The sequence below is a fragment of the Cucurbita pepo genome, chromosome 3, assembly GCF_057944985.1.
Source record: "Cucurbita pepo subsp. pepo isolate OVF chromosome 3, ASM5794498v1, whole genome shotgun sequence".
Classification (NCBI taxonomy): domain Eukaryota; kingdom Viridiplantae; phylum Streptophyta; class Magnoliopsida; order Cucurbitales; family Cucurbitaceae; genus Cucurbita; species Cucurbita pepo.
The window spans coordinates 16,081,985-16,104,220 of NC_141800.1; the positions used below are offsets into that span (position 1 = coordinate 16,081,985).

Here is a 22,236-nt window from a genome sequence, read left to right on the forward strand (position 1 = left end):
TACTAAAGCTGTGCTCTACACGATAGGAACCACACGACGGATCATTCCCTGTATGTATTCGAGATGATCTACTAAGTGATGTCCTACATGATATGAATTACGATGCCGTTTTGTAGCTATTTAAATTAGAGTAATTAAAATATAATTTTGTATAAAAAAAAAAAAAAAAGAGAGAATAAAATATGAAAAGAGATGAGACAAAAGGAATTAGATTCAAATTAGGACCATAAAGTTTTTGATTGTTACAACTCCAATGCTAACTCGTCCGTACATATTATTAATATCTATAATGTTTTTATTTTAATATGATAATTATATTTTTAAATTACAAAAAATTAATATGAATGGATATTTGTAGGCAAAAAGTTCAGATCGGATTATTCGAAAATTTCGAGTTGGTTAGATTGGTGACTCAAGTAGCTCGAGTTCACTGACCAATTCAACCTAACCCAACCCCTATTTCTGCTTTGAGTTGGATTGAGTTGTACCGGAATTATTTATCCACAATAAATGTTACATTAATAACTAAAATCTTATAAAATTCAAATATTGAGTATTTATAAGTCACAATTCATCATTAACATCGATCGCAAATTTTTTTTAAAAATAGGATAGTGTTAGATTGGACTATAACTCGTGCAAATTGTTCCTGCAAATTGAGTCGACAACCCAACCCAAGTTCGAAAAAAAAAAAATCTAGCCGAACCCAACCTTTAAGATTTGAGTTCCCTAATCTAATCCGTCTGTGTTATTGGATCATATGAACACTCCTACTATTTGGTTCTTAATTTTTTTAACAATAAAATATTATTTTAAATTTAATTTTCATTTAGTCTCTAAATTAAAAAAAAAAAAAACGTTACATTTTTTAATTTTTAATTTTGAATATATATTATCCAATTTAATTTAAACTCGGATAAACCACTCAAATTTAATTAAAACATTATTATTATTGTATTTTTTCTATAATTTTGTATTAATTTTTACTTATACATGTAAATTTGGAATTTAAATTAAATGGTTAATTATCAAAACTTAATGATTTAAATCATAATTAAATTATATTATTTTTCACTTAAAAAAATAAAAATATTTTTATCATAAATCTAATCCCTAAAATTTAAAAATTGAAATTAAAAAAAAGAAGATAAATATTTAAATATTTAAATTTGTATATTTTTATCTCTAAAAAAAAGATAAAATAGATATTTATTAGATAAAAAAAATATTTATATGTGTTTGGCGCGTATAAAGACCAACCAACTCTTACACACACAAAAAGAGAACCTCTCAAAGTTATGGAACAGAAAGGAAGAGAGAGATTGTAAGCACAAAAGCGCTTTCAAAAGTGCTTTCTAGAGAGAGAAGAGGAGAGGAGAGAGAGAGAAGAGGAGAGGAGAGAGAGAGCTTAGAACAGAGCCACTGTTGTGTAGGGGAAGCAGGAGAGAGAGAGAGAGAGAGAGAGAGAGAGAGAGAGAGAGAGAGAGAGAGAGAGAGAGAGAGAGAGAGAGAGAGAGAGAGAGAGAGAGAGGGGGCGAAGGAAGGAACCCAGAAAATCCAAAAAGGAAGATAGCGCTTCTTCCTCTTCCCCTAACTTCGTTTCTTCTCTCGAACACGATCCCCATGTGATCGGAATCGGTATCGGATTCGGTATCGGAATCGGAATCTCCATTCTCTCTCTGAAGCTCTTCAATCTTCTTCTTCTTCTTCTTCTTCTCACCTTGCCGGAGGCCGTACCATGAACCCGTACGGTCACTCTATGGAACCCTCTCACTCCGATCCTTCGCCTGAATGGACCGCTTCCGGACCCGATACTGCTCATGGAGGTTAGTTTATCCACTTTGCATTCCGACTTTCACTCTTGATTATTTCAGGTTTTCGCTACGATTCGACGCTATTTCCTGGTTGTTTGTTTGTTTGTTTGTTTCATTTTGATTTTCTCATAATGTAGAGCCGCTTTGGCCTTTGGGATCGAGGGAGCGGGAATCGTACCCTGAACGACCTGAAGAGACTGATTGTATATATTACCTACGTACGGGATTTTGTGGATATGGCTCTCGTTGTAGGTTCAATCATCCTCGTGAGCGTAACGCGGTATTCCTCTCGATCTTTTTCTGTTTCTGTTAATTTCCTCTAATTTAGGGCTTACTTTGAGGTTTGATTGGGATTTAAGCAATTTGATCCTTCCAATTGCTCTACTTCACCTTCACTTCTAATCATTTTCTTAGTTTATTTCTTGTTGTTTACTTCCGACTTTACGAAGATTCCATTATTTTTCAAAATGTTATCGTTGAATTGTCGGCGAAGTGCTTCCCAACTTTACGCCTCTTTGTTTATTCGTTGATTTCGGTGGATTTTGCGCTGATCAGATTTTAGGAGGTTCGAGACTTGCTGGAAGAGAGTATCCCGAACGAATAGGGCAGCCCGTGTGCCAGGTACTTCATTCTGGTGGTTCAATTGGATATGAAACTTTTGGTGTCTAGTCTTCAAGGGGAGGATCTTGGGCAATGTGCGTTAGTGAAATTCTTTGAGAGTGTGGGATGGGGACTTGTGTGTTCATTGTGGCTAAAATGCGCTGTTATTGGTTGATTCATGTACATGGGTTGTCATTGATAATGCTGATCTTAATGAAATCTGCAGTACTATATGAGGACAGGAATGTGCAAATTTGGCGCTTCCTGTAAGTATCACCATCCTCAGCAGGAAAGAGGTTCTCTTAGCCCCGTCTCACTGAATTTCTATGGCTATCCACTACGACCGGTCTGTGTCTACTTCCTTTAACATGTTTCGATCGTTTTACGACATGGACACCGATACATTTATGTCTATTTATATATCCATCTAAGTTCTCTAACCTACAGGCTTTTGATGGCAGGGTGAAAAGGAGTGTTCTTATTATTTGAAGAATTGGCAGTGTAAGTTTGGTGCTACGTGCAAATTTCATCACCCAGAACCGGCTGGCTTGCAGTTTCCAGCACCATCACCTATTCAGGTTACACCAGTGCCTGCACCCTCTGTTTATCCTCCGGTGCAATCTCCATCTGCTCATTCGTCACAGCAATATGGAGTAATACTTGCAAGGCCTTCATTGCTGTCAAGCCCATATGTTCCCGGCCCTTATGGTCCTATGTTGGTTTCCCCAGGCGTTTTCCCAAGTTGGAGTCCTTACCCAGTATGAACCCTTCTCTTGGTCTTACTTGCCATTTTGTTTAATTTTATCTCCGTGCACTTAATGGAGCTGTTAACAACTGGTGCAGACACCTATGAGTCCAGTAGCCTCTCCCAGTGCTCAACCTTCTGTTGGATCAGGGCCACTTTATGGTATGGCACACGTTTCACCTTCTGCACCTGTCTATGCCGGATCCTATCAGCCCATGCCATCTGCTGGTCCCTCTAGTACTAGCCAGAAGGAGCACTCATTTCCAGAAAGACCTGGCCAACCAGAGTGTCAATATTACATGAGAACAGGGGATTGTAAATTTGGATCTTCTTGTAGATACCATCACCCGCCAGAATTCGTTACTTCAAGTCCAGGTGTTGTCCTTAGCCAGCTAGGTCTTCCTCTACGCCCGGTTAGTCTCTTTTTGCACCAAAATCTCATTTGAATTAAAATCATGCTTAGATTTTGAATATTTTGTTGTCTATCTTATTTCTTGATTCACTCTCACTATCTTAACCATTCTTGCCAATCGGATGTATTTAGTGATGGACATTAGATTTTTTCTGATTCTCCACTTGCTATCTAATTAGTGAAAGTAAAAAAGAAATTGCTCAATTCCAAAACTATTCTTGAAATTCTTGCGTTAATGCTCAGCCAGACATAATCTGTACTGTTCCCTATCACTGATGACTTAAGCTATAAAATTGATTATATAATGCTTTTTTGGCACTTGTTTGAATACCTGAAGAGGGAACATATCCTTAAAGAGTAGTTTCATTGTTTAGTTACAATATTTGCAGTCAGGTCTCTGTTTGAGTTCTTAACGTAGGTCATGCATTTGAAACATGTATTCTATTCTGGAAATTTTTCTTGTTGTTAAGACTTAATTATGGGGACTTTTAACCTCAATATGCCTGTTGTGTTAATTGCTGAGACTGAAATTAATTTTCCAATAATTGGGATTACATCGACTTAGTTTTTTCATCTTCCTGTCAATCATATTTTATATGTTTCCTCCTCGAGATCCATGTTGGAAGAGCTCAAATAAACTTCATCTTACTAAAAAAAATATTCCCTTTCCAGATCCTCGGGTATCTTGCTTGAGGACTTTACGTAACATGGCTGTTAGATTTGAGGCACATGTAGTGCTTAAACTCCCATACATTTTCTGTATAGTTAGCGCTAAGTTACATGCTAACCTTCTTTGAGAGGGGAGAAAGGAAGCCGTTAATGGTAAACTTGTACTGCACTGTAATTTGCATGCCAAATAACGATTGAATTTTAGTCGTCTTCTTAATCTTCCGCTATGCAGCTGCTATATGTGCAAGTTAAATGGCTTGATTGAACTTATTAACATTACTTCAAATAATGCGTTTAATGCATTTCTCTGGTAGCCATTTGTCTATAGTTTCTAAATGTTTGTACGGTTGTGTTCCCCTTTTTAGCCGCGTAGGCAGAATGGTTGCTAACGTAATCTTTTGTCAGGGTGCACCACCTTGTACTCACTTCATGCAACGAGGAATGTGCAAGTTTGGCCCTGCGTGCAAATTCGACCACTCCATGGATCGACTTAGTTATAGTCCATCTGCATCATCTCTTGCTGATATGCCAGTGGCACCCTACCCTGTGGGATCAGTAGCCGGTACTTTAGCCCCATCATCCTCATCTTCAGAGTTGAAGCCTGAACATTTTTCGGGATCCAGAAAGGATTCTAACCCTTCAAGAATGTCTTCATCAATGAGCACCTCTACTAGTGGATTGGTTGGTTCAACTACATCGAGGACAGAAATGTATTCTCATTCAAGTGCTCAACGATCTTCCCAAACTTCTGTCCCGTCACAGAGCAGTACCTCCAGCACCACCAGTGTCGAAGGTCGTACTTGAAGCCAAGCTGCCTCAGGATCAGAGCATCCTATTTTTTGCCCAAGCCCAAAACCAAAGACCTTTTCTTTTCCTACTACAATGGTCCCATAGTCGTCCAGGTCTAGCATACCTCAGCTCTGACCTTCTGTGTCCATACAATCCTTATATTAAAATTTATCTCAGCCTGAATAAGTTATGGTCAACCTAAAGGAATGTAGCAAATTTCGTACAGCCTTCTGCCTCTGCCTTATGAATAATCCTGAAAGCAGCGATCAAATTAGGCACCTCTGCATCACGACTTCCTCTCTGGAGTTTGTGACCCATTTTTGCTGCTTTAATCACTCTTTCTCAAGACATACAAAATGGTCTGTTCCACGGTGATTTATGCCTATCTCTTTCCAAATTTTCCTATGACCAGAACACAAGCTTTCAAATCGAATTGAATATGAATTTGAAGCTGTGTTATTCCCACTCGTTTTTTTCCCTCATTTATTGTGGAAAAAGATGTATTTAAGACTCTGGGAGTCATCCCAATGGCTATGTGATCTTGTACGGGATTTTAATATCACGTTACGTACTGACATTCATTGCTTGGCTTGGCTTTGGATGAATTTACAAGGTTTACATTTCAAAAGAAACTTTCAAATTCTATAACAATTTCTCCTCTCTTGCGTATGATATAATAGTCCTCCTGAAATTTTGTTAACTTTAGAGCTGAAATAATTCCCCCTCTCCTAACTTTTGATATTGTCTAGAAAAATACTATGGCTACACTACAGGTTTCTTCTTGCAGTGGAAGTACGATAGCAATGATGATGCTTTCCCAACAATACAATACTTGAGGTAATTCTTGCCCAATTTGTCTCTTTTTCTTAGGAAGCAACATAGAATATTATTAATGTCTGGCTATTGAAATTACAAGGCAAGTTTCATTGATGGTTTATATTGTTGATTCTTGGTTCTTGGTAACAATATTGTTGATTCTTGCCCAATTTGTCTCTTTCTCTTATATTGCAATGCTGATGTATGTCTGATGTCCTCAAAGCTGTTACTGTTGTTGGCTGATGTTTACCATTTCTTTTCTGCAAAAGGAAGAGAATCCAAATCTAAGCTATTCATATTCTGTGTTGAATCCTTGTATTCTGTAAGGCAGGTTCCTGATTTAGTTTGTCTTGAGAAGGGAGGGAACCTTTTCAGATTCAGATCTCCATTTCCTTTTCTCCTTTCTTAAGGTTACTGTTGGTTTCTAGAACACTCTAGAAGAGACCCCATTTGCTGAAGTTAAGGACATGGCGATGAAAAGCTTCAATCAGCTACATGGAAAGAAAATCTGTCGAAGCCCAAAGCCAAAACCAAGCTGCAAAACGGGCCGAAGGCTTAGAAGAAGCATTAGAGAGCTTTTGAAGCCGAAAGCTCTTTAATGATCATTTCTTTATTAATTAGGTGTTATTCCAATGTTCTTCCCCTGGGATAGTTTTTTCGAACTTCCGACATTTTGGTCAAAAAAAAAAAAAAAAAAAAACATATGCCTCAACCAGTCGAGGTATGCGTCAATTACAGCTTTCCATGGATTTTCGAGGTATGCTATGTTTTAGAAATGATTTTTTACCTATAAATTTATAGTTCATATATTCCTACTTGTCTGTCTATAAATTTTAGGTATGGTAGGGTAATCATTTGAGATTTGATTTTTAGCCTTTGAAAATAAAAGTTCATGTATGCTACTATTTTTACTTATGGGAAACAAGTGTTAGCGAGGACGTTGAACCTCGAACGGAGTAGATTGTAAGATCTCACATCAAATGGGGACGAGAACGAAAAATTCTTTATAAGCGTGTAGAAACTTCTACCTAGTAGACATGTTTTTAAAAACTTTGAAGGGAAGCTCAAAAGGGAAGATAATCGAACGTTGCCCGAATGAGCTTTTGAAATGGTGGGATCTCCTTCTCCCAAGGCTCTTTATATTTTAGGAGATAGTCTGTTGTGTGCTTTCTGTGTTTAAGTAATAAAGCTTTGTTTAGCTAAAAGATATTCCCTTTGTCATTATTTTTCTCTTCTTTTTAGTTTTTCAAAAACCTCTTGGCTCTTCCATTTATACTTTTTCATGAGTTTTATTGGATTATATAAAACAATAAAATAAAAATAAAAATAAAAATAAAAAATAAAAATATGGATTATTTAATATAACCAATCATGCAAAATGCCTTCCAACTTGTTTTGTCAATTTAAAAGGACATTCATTTATAGACAAAACAAAGAAACATCCTTAGATTAGGGTAAGCTGCATATTAACATACAAATTGACCCTTAAAGATTAGGACAACTGTCCTTATCAAACCCTTTTCACAAATATACACTCACTCAAGTAGTGACCTTTTTAATCTCCTAAAAATCTCCAAACTTTACCGACTTTTTAGTATTTAATGCTAGCCTACCCACGTAATTAGAAACACGTTAGACGTTCACTTTAACACACACTAGAAAAGATATGTATGTATCTTAATCAGTTAAGTGTACTAACGACAACTGAGTTATTTTCATTTTGATAAATGAGTTACGTTTCGATCGACTAAATAAATAATATCATTTTTACTTATATGTTGTAAAAAAGGCGTGACTGGTGAGAGTGAAAATTCAAAATCCCGATTTAGGTCAAAAATGCAATACCACAAGTTAGGCTATACTCAAATTCATGGTATATATTCAAATTGGGAACGTGATTGTAATAAAATTCCGAAATAATTTTATAAATTTACATATAAAATATTATTTTGAAAAATGGTTTGATTCAATATAAGATCATTGAGATTGTATTTTTAAAATTTTTGACTCTTTAGGTCAAAAAAGGTAATCTTGACAAACTTTCACTGTTGAAACACTTCAAAATAGAGATTGGGTATCAGTCTAATTCAAAAACATTGGAAATCCTGTCTTCATAAACTATAAAAATTCCATAAAGATGAGAGATAGAACAGTAGTTTCAGAGCTAAAACATGGATCATCTTCATATCACAACAGGAAAACAAAAGCCAGGAAGTAGTTGCATGAACAAAAAAGGGGCAAAAACAATCAAAGTAATGGATACCCAAAATCAAACACATCGCCTAAAGGAGGAGCATAAGTAGAGCAAGTAGAAGACTGAGGCAACAAACCACCATAAGAACTGTTCATAAATGGATGAAAATCTCCATTTTCAGCCACCATGGATGAGGAAGAAGAGGAGCTATTGATTATAGCTGAGAGTTCATCACCATTACTCATCCAAATTTGCTGTTCATCCCAAACTCCATCATTTGAACTGTTATAAGCCATGGCTGAACCATCCAGACCTTGTGAATCAATGGAGTTTGAGGCAAAGAAGCTCAACTTTTGAAGATCATTTGAAGTAGTGGAATCTGAAGGGGGTTTCAAGCAATTATCAGGAACAATGCAGCTCAAGTAACCTGAGTTTGAATCATTAGAGAACAAGAAATTGGTGTCAAGATTTTCAAAACAGGGATTTGAGGGCAGAGATTGAGTAAATGGGATGTTATTGTTCTTGTTGTTCTTGTTTGGATTTGGAGTAACCATTTTAGAGTGAGAAAGAGCAGAATTAGGAAGCAAAGATTGGGCATCAAAAGCAGTGAGAAGAGAGTGGAAAGTTGAGGTGTCAGAGTAAATGAAATTAGTTCTTGCTTGAGTGCCCTTCATTGATAGGGCAGCCCTGTCATAAGCCATGGCGGCTTCATGGGCAGTGTCAAAAGTGCCAAGCCAGTGCCTCTCTTTGGTTGTTGGGTCTCTAATTTCAGCGGCATATCTGCCCCATGGCCTTCTTCTGACACCAAGGAACCTTCCTGGTTCACCTTGTTTTCTTCTGCCTCTTCTCTCTCCTCCAGTTTGAGATATTTGAGATGAGTTTCTTTGAATTAGAGCAAAACCCATTTGAGTTTGAGCAATTTCATGAACTGGGTAGGCTTTATCAGAGGCTTTGGAGGTAGCCATTAGAGCAAAAAATGAACAAAAAGAAGCAAAAAACAGAGGTTTTTTGGGTTTGGGATGAAGGGTTGAGGCAGCTCTTGAGGCTCTTTTTAAAGAAGAAAAAGGAAAGAACAAAAGAAGTACGTTGTAGAAGTCATTCTATGGAAGAACACTCTCCTTTAAGTCACTGTTTCTTATTCAATCCCTTTAATCACTCTGATATGAAACAAAAAGGTACAAATCTCATCAGATATAATATTTGAAAATGTTGATCTTTTTCTTTCCTAGTTCCCACAATAGTTGGAACAATCCCTAAAAGAAAAGAAAGGAGAAAGAATAATACGCCTGTAACAGCTCAAGCCCACTACTCGTAGATGTTGTCTGATTTGGTTAGTTACGTATCGTTGTCATGGTTTTAAAACGTGTTTCCTAGGAAGAGGTTTCCATACCCTTATAAGAAATACTTTGTTCCCCTCTCCAACTGATATGGGATCGCACAATCCACCACCACCTTTGGTGGCCCAGCGTCCTCGCTGGCACACTGCCCGGTGTCTGACTCTGATACCATTTGAAACAGCCTAAGCCTACCGCTAGTAGATATTATCCGTTTTGACTAGTTACGTATCATCGTCAGTCTCACAGTTTTAAAACACGTCTCCTAGGAAGAGGTTTCCACACCCTTGTAAGAAATGCTTCGTTCTCTTCTCCAACCGATGTGGGATCTCATAATCCATCCCTCTTGGGAGTCTAGCGTCCTCGCTAGCACATCGTCCGGTGTCTGGCTCTGATACTATTATTGTAACAGCCCCAGCCCACCACTAACAGACATTGTCCGCTTCGGCCAGTTACGTATCGTCGTCAGCCTCACAGTTTTAAAACGCGTCTACTAGGAAGAAGTTTCCACACCTTTATAAAAGTGCTTCGTTTCTCTCTACCACCAATGCATAGAAATACACATTAAGATTAGTTTAAGGAATGTTTGGATGTGTTCAATATCTACAAGGCCCAAACAACCACCAGTTTGCACATGTGAGTGAGCAAAAACAGGACCAAGAAAAGAACTTTGGCTTGTTTTTGTTGTCCACTTCATGATTTTCAAAGGGAGCAGTTAAGGTTATTCATATCTTAACAAAGAAAAACACTGAATTAATTATATCCTAAACAAGAGCTACTCTTTTGAGACTTTCTTGTCTGTTTTCATGCTAGCAAACCCACTTCAGCTTGCTATCCACTTACACGATAAAGTCGGTCAAAATAATCATATTTTAGATCTCGACTCTCGTGACGTTTTAGTCTCTCTACTTTTACCTCTAAACGTAACGACGATGATATATCAAGAGGCCAAAGAAGACATATAGTACCATATCAAGTCCATTAGGAATTCACTTAAAAGCTAAGTAGATAGCTATAATCATTCAACTCAAATGAAAGACAAAGGCCAAAACTATTACAAAAACCAAAGTAGAGAGACTCATAATGTATTTTGACTAAGCTATGATATGACAAAAAAGTGTTTCGCATGTTTGTTTGAAGACTGACATTCCCACCAAAGCAGTTCATTTTAATGAAAATTGGTGACTTTTTGCATCACTAAATGCATCCCAAATGTTTGAAAAAAGAGAAAAAAAACAAAGAATTCAAGGGGAAAACTGGCCTACTTTGCCAGAGAATAACAGAATGAATGCCTGTAAAAAGTTGTACAATTTCCCAGCTTAGCTTTCTTTGAGACCTTTTATCAAACAGGTAGAGTGCATAACCTTGAATGAAAAGGAAAATGGGTGGCTTTGTTTCTGTATGATCTCCAAAAGCAATGATGAAAAGGCTAGATAGAGTCGAGGCAAATTAAGTTGAGAAGGAGATTAAAATGGCAGCAAAACAAAAGCAAAAGGGTGTGTGTGTGTGTGGGGGCATCTAAATCATATGTATGATAGCAGAATTTTGAATGAACAGAAGAAAGAAGTCAAATTCACATGCTAAAATGGCATTGGGAATAGCATTAACCAATCATAATCCAATTGGGTAAGGCTCCTTCTTCTTGTTTCTAGCAATACCTCACAATCATGCTTCCGCCTATTTTAAACATAATGATTGAGACACATTCTGACTGCAAAAGACATCTCAACAACAAGACAAATGGCAGAAAGTGGCAAATATATATTCTATTATCTCTATGATTCAGATGCCCAAACCATGAAAGCAGATAAAATGGGCGTTAAGAAATATTGTCCGTTTTGGCTCGTTATGTATTACCGTCGGTCTCATGATTTTAAAACGTATCTACTAGAGAGAGGTTTCCACACCCTTATGAGGAATGCTTCGTTCCCCTCTTCAACCGATGTGGGATCTTATAATTCATCCCCCTACGGGGCCCAGCACCATCACTGGTACTCCGTTCACTGCCTAGCTTTGATACCATTTGTAACACCGCAAGTCCACTGTTAGTAAATGTTGTCCGCTTTGACCTATTACGTATCACCGTTAGTGTCACATTTTTAAAACGTGTCTACTAGGGAGAGGTTTACACACCCCTATAAGGAATACTTGGTTCCTCTCTAACCAATGTGGGATCTCACCATCCATCCCCTTGCAGGGCACAACGTCCTTGATGGGACACTACTCGGTGTCTAGCTCTAATACCATTTGTAACACCCCAAGCTCACTGCTAGTAAATATTGTCCGCTTTGGCTCGTTACATACCGTCATCAGCCTCACAGTTTTAAAACGCATCTACTAGGGAGAGGTTTCCACCCCCTTATAAGAAATATTTTGTTCCCCTCTCCAACCAACGTGGGATCTCATAATCCACCATCTACAAGGCCCAGCATCCTCGCTAGCACACCGCTTGATGCTTATCTCTGATACCATTTGTAACCATCCAAACTCAGCATTAGTAAATATTGTCCCCTTTGGCCCATTACATATTGCCATCAGCTTCACAGTTTTAAAACACATCTACTAGAAAGAGTTCTCACACCCTTATGGAATACTTCATTCTTCTCTCCAACCAATATGGGGTCTCATCATCCACCCCTTACGAGACCCAGCATCCTCCCTGGCACATCGCTCGGTGCCTAGCTCTAATACCATTAATAACAGCTCAAGCCCACCAGTAGTAAATATTGTCCACTTTAGCCCGTTACATATCACCATCGATCTCACAGTTTTAAAACACGTCTACTAGGGAGAGTGTTCCACATCCTTATAAGGAATACTTCATTCTTCTCTCCAACCAATATGGGGTCTCATCATCCACCCCCTACGGGACCCAGCATCTTCCCTGGCACACTGCTCGGTGCCTAGCTCTAATACCATTAGTAAAAACTCAAGCCCACCACTAGTAAATATTGTCCGCTTTAGCCCGTTACATGTCACCATCAGTCTCACCGTTTTAAAACACGTCTACTAGTGAGAGGTTTCCACACCCTTACAAGAAATACTTCGTTCCCCTCTCCAACTAACATGAAATCTCGATCCGTTTCTATGCCGGACCGATCCACTAAAGTCCCGAACAGAGAAACACCCATTACCCTAAATAGGTTTTTGTAGAGACCCATTTGCCCAAATTAGAACAAAAATAAAAAGGGATTTTTAGTTGAAGACAACACCGAAAGTGGAAGAGGAAAATGGGAAGCACATGGGAGAACCCAAGTGGGAAGCATTCCTTACCTTGAGTTCTTGCCAATTTGAAGACCACAAAGTTGGGTCAACCCTCGTCTGAAAAGGTGTGTGCGACCAAAGCCAGCCACTCCTAAATTGGATGAATGTCCACTCTCTACCAACATTTTCAAACCCACCATTTTTTCTTCCCACTAATCATTTAATCTTCAATTTTATTCGTAAAATAGCGTACTCTTTTCAACATTTGTTATTATCTTAAAAGTCGAGAGTTCGATCGACGATTATAAGATTTAAACAACAAAGGTTAAACTCTGACACTCGAGTAAAACAAAGATACATGAACAAACCGAGACCATATTCGAACGAAAACTGAATGACCTCTTAAGAATTCTTATGGGATGTATGTGAGTAAAAATAAAGTATGTTTCAAGAATTCAAGCTAAGGGAACGTCCGGTCGATTTTATTTTTTTTTTATACAATTCTAAATTTTGACCGAAATACGAGGGCCTAATTGAAAAATAAAAGGATAGGTTTTCTTTTGAAATAAAAAACACACACAAAAAAAAAAAAAAAAAAAACATCCTAGTTTAATGATTTGGTTGAGGGACAAGAATTCTGCACATGTTTCGAAACAGGGAAGGGCAAGTTCGGGTTTTTATTTATTAATATTTACAAAGTGGGTCGCCCGGGATTTGGGGAAAAAGAGATTTTTTTTCCTTAAAAAAACATGTTTCAATGTTTTTGTAGAAATTTAATTTTATTTATAAAATACCCATTATTGTTGACTTCATATTAAACATAAAATTAAATAATTAAATAATTAAATATAAAACTGAAATTTAACTAATATACATTTAATTCATATATTTTATATAAAATTATGACTACATTTTACCATGAATGGAGCTTCATGTTTTGATTGAAATAAAATAGAAAATTTAAAAATATATAGACAAAAATTAATAAAAGTTAAAAATATAGGAACGAAAATAAATATTTTAATTTCAAAAAGTGAATAAAAATAAATAAATAAATAAATAAAATAATATTTTTAGCTTAGCATGGTGGCAGACCAAAGTACTCAGTTGTAGAATCCTAGGAGGACAAAAAAAAATTGGAGCCTTTGGTCAAATGGGGGTTTGACCAATGAAAATAATTTTAATTCTTTTTTTTTTTTTTATAATAAAAATGGTCTATAATGAATACCAAAAACCTTCTACGTCGTTTTCGACCATTTTTAGTTCTCGAGAAACTTAATCGTAAATGTATTTGCATTGCACGGTTAAGAGATCGTTAACGTATTTTTGTGCAATTTTGATAAAAAAAAATTGTAGGCTATATTGTTTATTTTAAATATAAATTAAATTATTTTCATTATTATTATTATTATTATTATATGTAGGTCCCACATATTGAATAGATTATGTAACATGGTTATACATAAGTGGGTAATATTATGGAAGAACAATTATGTCATAGTAATACTAAAAATATTATTTCAGCTCATCATACCCTACTAATCTCATTATCATTAATTCTCATCCTAAAAATAAATTAAAAAACTTAGGAAAAACATTATTATTATTATTATTTATTATTATTTGTTTCTCAAAATTCAAGCAAAGGTAGCTTATGTATATAATGATGGCCAATCATTTACATGTTATGAAATAAAATAAATAAATTGTCAGAAAAAAATGAATTTTTTTCTTTTGCCAATTCCAAGAAATTCCACTTATTATTCAAAGCTTCATTAATGATGAATAATAATAATAAACAAAATTTCTACATAATTGCTTCGGTCTATGTTTGTGAGAATATAATTGACCAATATATTATGTGACACATTTAGCCTTTCATTTTGGCTTTATCTTTCGTTCGGGTTAGTTCATGAGATGAAACAATAGACGTGTTCATGACCACAATGTTGTTTTCTCTTATTGGGGCTTTTCCATTGTGACCCTCGAAGTCTTGGAAATTTACGTCTAGGGTAATTCGTTTTCGTTTATTCAATTTGGCATTGAACTTTTCTGAATAAAATTTGACCCCCAAAATTCTAAACTCAAATCAAAATTTATGGTACAAGTAAAAGTGTATATATTTGTATGTATAACATAGGGAAAGTTACTTCTTACCTTTGTAGAGGCCTTTTAATTCCCGTGCTGATCTTGGTTGTTTGTTTGGTTTACATACGGTGAGAGGAGGAACATTCAAATAATTTCGATCTTCAAATATTAAGACAAGTATAAAGTATCGAAACAATTATTAATTCTATTAGGTTTCACGACAACCCTAAACTTTCATCATAGAAGTTATGAAATGATATAAACACAAAATAACTACACTAAAGTTACATGCAATAATACCTAGAATTAGAAATTATAACAAGAAATTATATCATGCCATGCTTTATATCATATACATATTTTTCTTAACGAAAACAAAAGATCGAGTGGTAATGATAGGTACCCATTTAGAAAAACTTATAGTACCTAAACCCGAACCCGTAACTATTAAAAGATGCTAACGTGACAACTCACTTGATCCATTCAACTATTTGGGACGCAGCCACAAGTTTTTCAAGTACCTTCTAGCTTAGCACATGATATAAACAATACATTATGTTACTTTTAAACATGATTTTGAAAGAGGATTTGGTTCTGAATATGATGAGCCTGTTTTCCGGTACTATGCCTAAAGCACTCTCAACATATCTCTGCTAGCCTCTGTGTCCTAATGGAAATGGCAGCTCTTTTTACACTTGTTGATCAATATAAGCTTTGAAATCCCCTACGCTACAACTAGACGACACAATCTAAGGCCATTGAAGTGAACTATTCCGGAGTCTACATCTGCTGCCTAAAGGGGGATGGATTCCAATAAGCTTTTTATTACTGGCAACAATAATCTTTCCATCTAGAATTGGAATCATCTTAATTTACAGAAGCTTACTGTGGTTTTTGAGTGATTCGCGTCGTTCAAATTGCGTTGCTACATATGGAACGGTTTCCTCGGGGTCGGTGCTCGGTTCTCCATGGACTGTAATCTTTGCTTTAGATGGAATACCTCCACCTGCAACCATACAATTGATGACTGAAAAAGTAAATATTATGTTGAAATATGAAATCATGAGCCTATGATTGGAACTGAATAAAAACGTATGATGAATGTGATCTTTATAAACACCAATAGTGAAAGTACTCAGCCGAGCAGACACCGAACACTAAGGGATCAAAGTTTGGGGATTCAATAGAATTTAGATGTTCTAGTGGTCTTAGCCATAAAAGAGGGATACTAGATGCCGAACATATTAAACTTGTGCCATGCGTAGATCTATGGGGCAAGGCAGGGAGAGGATGGGGAAGCCTTCCTTATTTTCATCCCTACCTTTTATTTCATTTCTCATCCCCATAAAATTCTCCATTTATTTTTCTGAGCGAAAAATTTACAAGGATCAAAGTTCCCGTTGAGGACTTTTTCCTAGTATATATATAGTCTTTACTAGTCTTTTCAAAGAATGTTTTAACTGATAAGAAAAACAATATAAAGTTAAAAGTGCACATTTAAATAATATAATATAGTCTTCAACATTTAAAAAAAAAAATTATTTATTTACTAAATTAATAAATAAAAGATAGTTTTGGTTTTGATATATATCGCAAAACTAACTACTTTTATATATAAAAGTGGAGCGGGGCAGGGTCGGGGATGGAGAAGGTAATCCTTGTCCCTGTCCCCTCAAACGTGGAAAAATCTCTCCCTACTTCTTCTCTCATTCCCCATTTAGACGGGATTCAACCATGTGGTCCCTAATGCATTAAATAGTATGACTGAAGACTACGTTCTACTAAAACTGAAAGGGGAGAGACAGTTCCAATTAGTTGAGTACCTGTAGTTGGAAAGCTCTAGACCTTTCTCCAGCCAGGACTCCTCTAGTAGAGTGAAGTTCCTACAGCAAAAAAATAATGTCCAATACTTGAGCCTCATGGTACTTAAATTCGTAGGTATACACGATACGACCATGGACCGTACCACGAGATGAGTATAATACCTTCTGGGTGTCATCTAAAACTGCTTTGAGGAAAGCAACATCATGTTCAAGGCGTACATTGTCAGAATGGACGATATTTGAAAGACTGTTAGCCTCTTCTTTTGCTATTTCTACTCCTGCTAGCTTATCTCTCAGCATTTCCATCTCCTTTATCATATCAGCTATTCTTTTCTCCATCTCCTGCCGGATTTTTAGAGCAGAGGAAAGATTTTTCTCCACGGCTTCTCGGCTTGCCATTGCTGCTGCTAATTGCCCTTCCAGAACTCCGTTCTTTCTAATTAAGGCTGCCATTTTTGCTTCATAGAATTGATATATACTTGAAAAAGTTGATGATGTTACTATTTTACCACTGTTTTCGCTGAATAGATCAGTATTATCGATTGGATGATATCCAACTCCTTCCTTGAAAGGATTTGAGCTTTCATACTCGTATACGGAAGGCAGTGTCTCCACATGGAATTCACCCCCAGATTGAGTCAACTTGTTTTCTGTTACCTACCCCAACCAACAACGTATGAACTAAATAAATTTTCTCAAAAATAAACACAAGGATTCACAATTGTCAAACCCAAATCACATTACAACAAACAATATCTTACAGTGACTGGAACTTTATCAAACAATGAAGGTTATGGACTGAAAAGCAAAGTTACATAAAATTGACAAGGCCAGTAAATACAGATCCAATATCGAACTCATTAGTTATTACTTGCATAATAGAGAGTGATAATATAACCAACTCGAGTTACCTGAGAAGTAGAGGAATCATCTTCTTGAGTCTTAGCTATCTTAGTAGTTTTGTCAAAGGCTTCATCATTATGAAATTGTTTGCGCAGTGAAATGTTTCCAGGAATAGGATTCGAATCGATAAGTGAGGACTCTGAAATGGATTTTCTTCCAGAGCCATGTTCAATAGCGGATGCTAGATTTTGTCTAGCAGTCGAGTCAACTGAACGTGTGAGGAACCATTACTAAGTTTTTCATGCAAAGTTGAAAAAAAGTACATGAATTATAAAAAGTTTCTGGGATATTACTGGGATTGGATCGGTCCCTCAAAGATGGTTCCTTCTTTTCCATGGTCAATACTTCAACCTGGGACAACCATGAAGGGAGAATTATAAGAAAATAATTTAACATTTCAGCGAGTAAAAAATAATACTTAATATAATATTGAATCTTACCTGATTTGATGGCTCCTTTTTTGATCCCCCAAAGGCAAGAAGAAAATCCTTCTCCTTGTGCTGCACGAGCACTAAGCTGAAACCCTAAGAACATATCTATCTTAAGTATCTATTCAATAATTATTGTTCGCACAAAGTAAGAATTTAGTTATTGACACAATAATATTAACTTCAAATGATTACGTCTCAGAAAACAATGTTTTTTAAAAACTATATTTAGAATAGATGGTATATGATCGAAACAATTATACAATCAAGGTGTAAGACCTACATGGAAAGTGTGTGATTATGTGCTACAAGCAAACTAATGTCCAAAAAAAAAAATATATTGTTTTATGCACCCAGTAGTGAAAAGGATTTAGCCTTAATTTGCATCCCAGAAGTGTGTAACCGTTGTTGTTTCAAGAGAATGTTTTGCAGGCTCCAAAACACAAAGATGTGCACTAGGCAGTTATCATCCACAGAGTTCACCGCAATAATAGATGAAAATAATAATAAAGTTCCATTAAGAATGTTATTGTAGTCTTCCCTTCTGTAGGGAATAAAAAGAAGCAAATTCAAAATCTTCCCCACTCACCTTATTGGCGGTGACAGAAGATGGAGGTGATATGACAGCAACGGACCACTCAAGTTTCAGTACATCAAAGATTAAAGTCTCAGCATGTCCTGGGAGAAGATGGAAACAACGAGAAAGAGAGTAATCAGATCAGGGTAAAATCCATTAAATCACATTGTTTTATATCTCAAATACGACACTAAAAATTAAGCAAGAGATGAAGTACAAGCATTTGCTTCTCAGACAATGAACATACTCTTTTTCTTGCTTCCACCGCCTGCTATGCACCATTTAGTTCCACAGAGAACACCACAGCTACCAGCTCTTGGTGATGGATGGAAACCCCGTACCTTTATTCTCGACCACACCATCTGGAAACGGTACAAAAATAGTTCTACATACAATCAGGATTATTCCGGATGACATTCTGGATTACAGACTGGGTTAATTTTATAATGAAAAGCATGATAACATACTGTTTCAAAGTCAAGCGAGTATAAATCGTTAAGGGTCCGGGATTTTGATGTCCCTCCAAATATAAGTAGAGTTTTATCATCATAAAGAGTTGCCACATGGTTGGATCTTGCAGATGGGCTTGTTCCACTGACATAGATAAGGAAATATAAGGAGCAGAAGAAAACTTCTAATATCCCTAATATTGTAAAAGAAAATGGAAAATTAAAAATTCAGGAAAATGTAACACTAAGAATTCAACCAACGCCAAAGTTACTCACGTGCAATGCAGAGGGAGCCAAGTAAAAGATTTAAGGTCAAACATGTGAAGGTCGTTGAGTTTTCTCCTCCTACTATCTTCGCCTCCAAAGAGGATTAAAACAGAGCTAGCTCTAACTACAGTGTGACCACTTCTAGCAACCTGCAACAATTAAAGTCGCTCAAATTTGCTACCTTTTACAATAAAGCTCCTTTGCAAACTTACATGTGTGTTGACATCACAAAAAACCTAAGGTGGAAATGATATCAAATAGAATTAACCATGAAACCGAATTTTAAGAGCTTCAATGAAAATTAGATGGTCTATATTCAATAAGTTTATATTTCCAGGTATTAAGATTCAAAATTTGAAGAGGAAAAAAATTCAAAGAATTAATGAAATCAATCATCACTAAACCATTTGAAAAAAATGTGCTTAATGAATTTGTGTACAAGGACTTCCACCAACATTTAAATTGTGACAAAGTAAAGAAAATATAGAATAGTACAGGTATATCTCCCTTTGCTTCCATCAGCGACCAGCATTCTGTCTGTGTGTCAAATGCCCAAACTGCAAGTACAACAAAGATTAGCTTGCAAAATAAAAGAGGAGCAATATCAATACAAATAGTAGAATAATAACCTGCCACTCTTTCATTTCCTGGCTCTGTCTTGCCCCCAACCAGGAGAGCTTTCTTCCCCCAGGAAACCTTCAAACACGAGCAGAACTAGATTTTAGAGATACAAGTTGAACAAAAATAGATGTCATAAAGAGTGCGATAACACTGTGCTGAGGGAATAAAATGATAATATTTTGCAGTAGAACTCATTTCCATAAAGGATGCTTTAATAGAATATCTTCCTCTCAGCTTTTCTCCTGCTCTAATTTGGTACTTCTTTTAAAAGAAACTGCGTTACAATGTACTGGACACACAAAAAACAAGCCCTGAAAAAGAGAAATAGAAAACTAACCCTAGCTACAGAGAACTGCAAACAAAACTCTAAAAATAACTCACTCGATCTCTCTACCTCTCTAAAAATTCTATTATTCCTCAGATGTCCCACAAAACTGCAAACAAGCATTTAAAAATTAAAACTAAAAAAAAAAAAAAAAAAAAAAAGAATCTAATGAGAGGTAAATTAGAAGCATATTCAAGTCAATAAGTCTCTTTACCTATAAGGAACGGGTAGGCCTAAACTTTGTACTTTGTCAAAAATAAACATACAAGGTTAATTTTGTATCCCTAAATTTTTTTTTAAAAACTTTAAAGATATTATTGAAACTTTTGAGAGTTCAAAGGTATTTTTGAAACAAAGTGCAAAGCTCATGGGTATGTTTATTAATTTAACCTTGAAATAAATCTCTATCATCCTTTTGGTCCATATATTGTCCCCTTAGGATTTATATTTTTACTTAAAGAAGTCCACCCTATGAATCACAAGTCTCAACTGAACAATCTTGCCTGGTCTGTTATTCTTAGACAATTAGTTCTATGGACGCATAGCTTTCCAACAATACATACAGACACATACTCGCTATGCATCTGCTACTAGTTACAACTTACCAGGCCATGACCCTTGCATGCAGGAATCTTCAATGGCAGTGAGCTCGGTGATAGGTAGAGCTTTGATGAGGCTCTGCTCCAAGTAAATTTATCAAAATCAAGCACCTGCAGAGACAATGATGTACTCACTACCCACACAGGCAAAGCAATCACTTGAGTTGCTCGCAAAATGTAATATGTTGGTGCAAAGGAAAATGAATGTTTCGGACGGAAAGAAAATTTCCCAACCTGTACATCATCTAATAATCCATTCCCAGATTCACCACCAACAACAATCATCTTATTTCCAATCACAGTTGCGGCATGCTGTCAAAAGAAAAACAAAAAAACAAAAAATCAGAAGTCACCTTCTTCACAATTGAATAGCAGACGTGCAAGTCTAATCTCTAAACTATCATTAATGGTAACAAAATACATACATTGAAACGAGGAGCTGGTTTTTCCCCTGCCATTGACAATACCATCCAATTTTCAGACTGTCCCGAGGCACCATTACTAATATCAGGAACAACGTCAGAAGCACGTTGCCCATCATGCTCTTCAGAATGCCTACTTGCGGGTGCAGCAGCACATTCACTCTACAAGAAAAAGAGCTTAAGAAACGTGCTATTCTATTCCATTTCAAACACGAATCTAAAACAACCAAAGGAAAAAAATCTTACATTAGAGCTGCTCACTCGTTTGGGGTGTCTTATAGGACTCCTAGTTCCCTGAGCAGGATCGGAAAGCTGGACCTTCAATCTACAGTAACGAAATACCTTTCTCAATCAAAACATGCAAAGTGTAGTCCCATTAAATCGCATTTCCTTGCAGTTTGCAAGATAGAGAAGCTAATAGGGTTAAATAAAATCTCAATACAAATCAACGAATATATCGTCAAAACTCCTGGCTCCAGAAATTTCAGAAGTCAAATAAATCCAACGAAGCTCCATACATTGCCTCACCACCACAAAATAAATACAGATAAACTAGCACAATCGCTCACCTTCCATTCTTCATTCGCCTACGAAACCCGAACATTTTCATGGACTAAAACTTCTTCACGAACACCAATAACTTCCTCTCACTCCAAAACCCTAACCGCTTCAAGAGAAAAAACTACATTACCATCAAGCGAACGAACACGAAAACCCTCGGAATCCAGAAGAAGTTGCGGAATGCATTCAGACAACCACTGCGGACCACATAAACAGAATATTCGATCCGCAAAACCGGAATATGAAGCCGATAGTGATAGAAGAAGTCGGAAAAATGCACAATAGAAAGAAATCGAGATCAAAACGACATTGAATCCTGCAAAAAAAAAGGCCTAACTCCGAGGTCAATCAGCTACTTTTAGCTTCGTTCGTCGATTTATCGAGATGCGAGTGAGGAAGAAGAAAGAAAGGAAGAAAGCGACCTTAAAGGCGGCGCAGTTTAGCATTGACTTTGTCTTGTAGTAATGGCGGAGAAAGGGCGATTGGTAGGATGCGCCATGTGAAGATGCAGGTGAAGAACCAGACGAAGGGGGGCTGAAGGTAGTAGAAAAAGAAATGACCGTTGATTTTGGAGGGAGGGTGTTATCTGCTCCAGA

General features: G+C 36.5%; 3 protein-coding genes across 3 annotated transcripts; 1 reads left to right on the top strand and 2 right to left on the bottom strand.

The window, feature by feature from the left end:
* The first annotated feature begins 1,290 nt into the window (after positions 1 to 1,290).
* LOC111791203 (zinc finger CCCH domain-containing protein 34) lies at positions 1,291 to 5,687 on the top strand. Its single transcript, XM_023672455.2, has 7 exons — positions 1,291 to 1,826; positions 1,952 to 2,094; positions 2,370 to 2,435; positions 2,641 to 2,760; positions 2,876 to 3,172; positions 3,258 to 3,572; positions 4,646 to 5,687. Exons 1-7 carry the CDS (start codon positions 1,739 to 1,741, stop codon positions 5,042 to 5,044), a joined length of 1,428 nt encoding a protein of 475 aa, XP_023528223.2. The 5' UTR covers positions 1,291 to 1,738; the 3' UTR covers positions 5,045 to 5,687.
* Positions 5,688 to 7,948: 2,261 nt separating this feature from the next.
* LOC111791570 (ethylene-responsive transcription factor ERF086-like) lies at positions 7,949 to 11,298 on the bottom strand. Its single transcript, XM_087122085.1, has one exon. It carries the CDS (start codon positions 9,002 to 9,004, stop codon positions 8,093 to 8,095), a length of 912 nt encoding a protein of 303 aa, XP_086978211.1. The 5' UTR covers positions 9,005 to 11,298; the 3' UTR covers positions 7,949 to 8,092.
* Positions 11,299 to 15,082: 3,784 nt separating this feature from the next.
* Positions 15,083 to 22,197, bottom strand: LOC111791421 (uncharacterized). Its single transcript, XM_023672751.2, has 18 exons — positions 22,063 to 22,197; positions 21,649 to 21,956; positions 21,326 to 21,404; positions 21,083 to 21,241; positions 20,892 to 20,969; positions 20,664 to 20,768; positions 19,742 to 19,808; positions 19,608 to 19,669; positions 19,122 to 19,261; positions 18,864 to 18,990; positions 18,644 to 18,758; positions 18,409 to 18,497; positions 17,832 to 17,915; positions 17,685 to 17,742; positions 17,400 to 17,599; positions 16,651 to 17,145; positions 16,489 to 16,548; positions 15,083 to 15,671 (listed from the first exon to the last, which is right to left on the bottom strand). The coding sequence occupies exons 2-18, from the start codon at positions 21,687 to 21,689 to the stop codon at positions 15,591 to 15,593; spliced, it is 2,040 nt and encodes a 679-aa protein (XP_023528519.1). The 5' UTR covers positions 21,690 to 21,956; positions 22,063 to 22,197; the 3' UTR covers positions 15,083 to 15,590.
* Between the last annotated feature and the right edge of the window lie 39 nt (positions 22,198 to 22,236).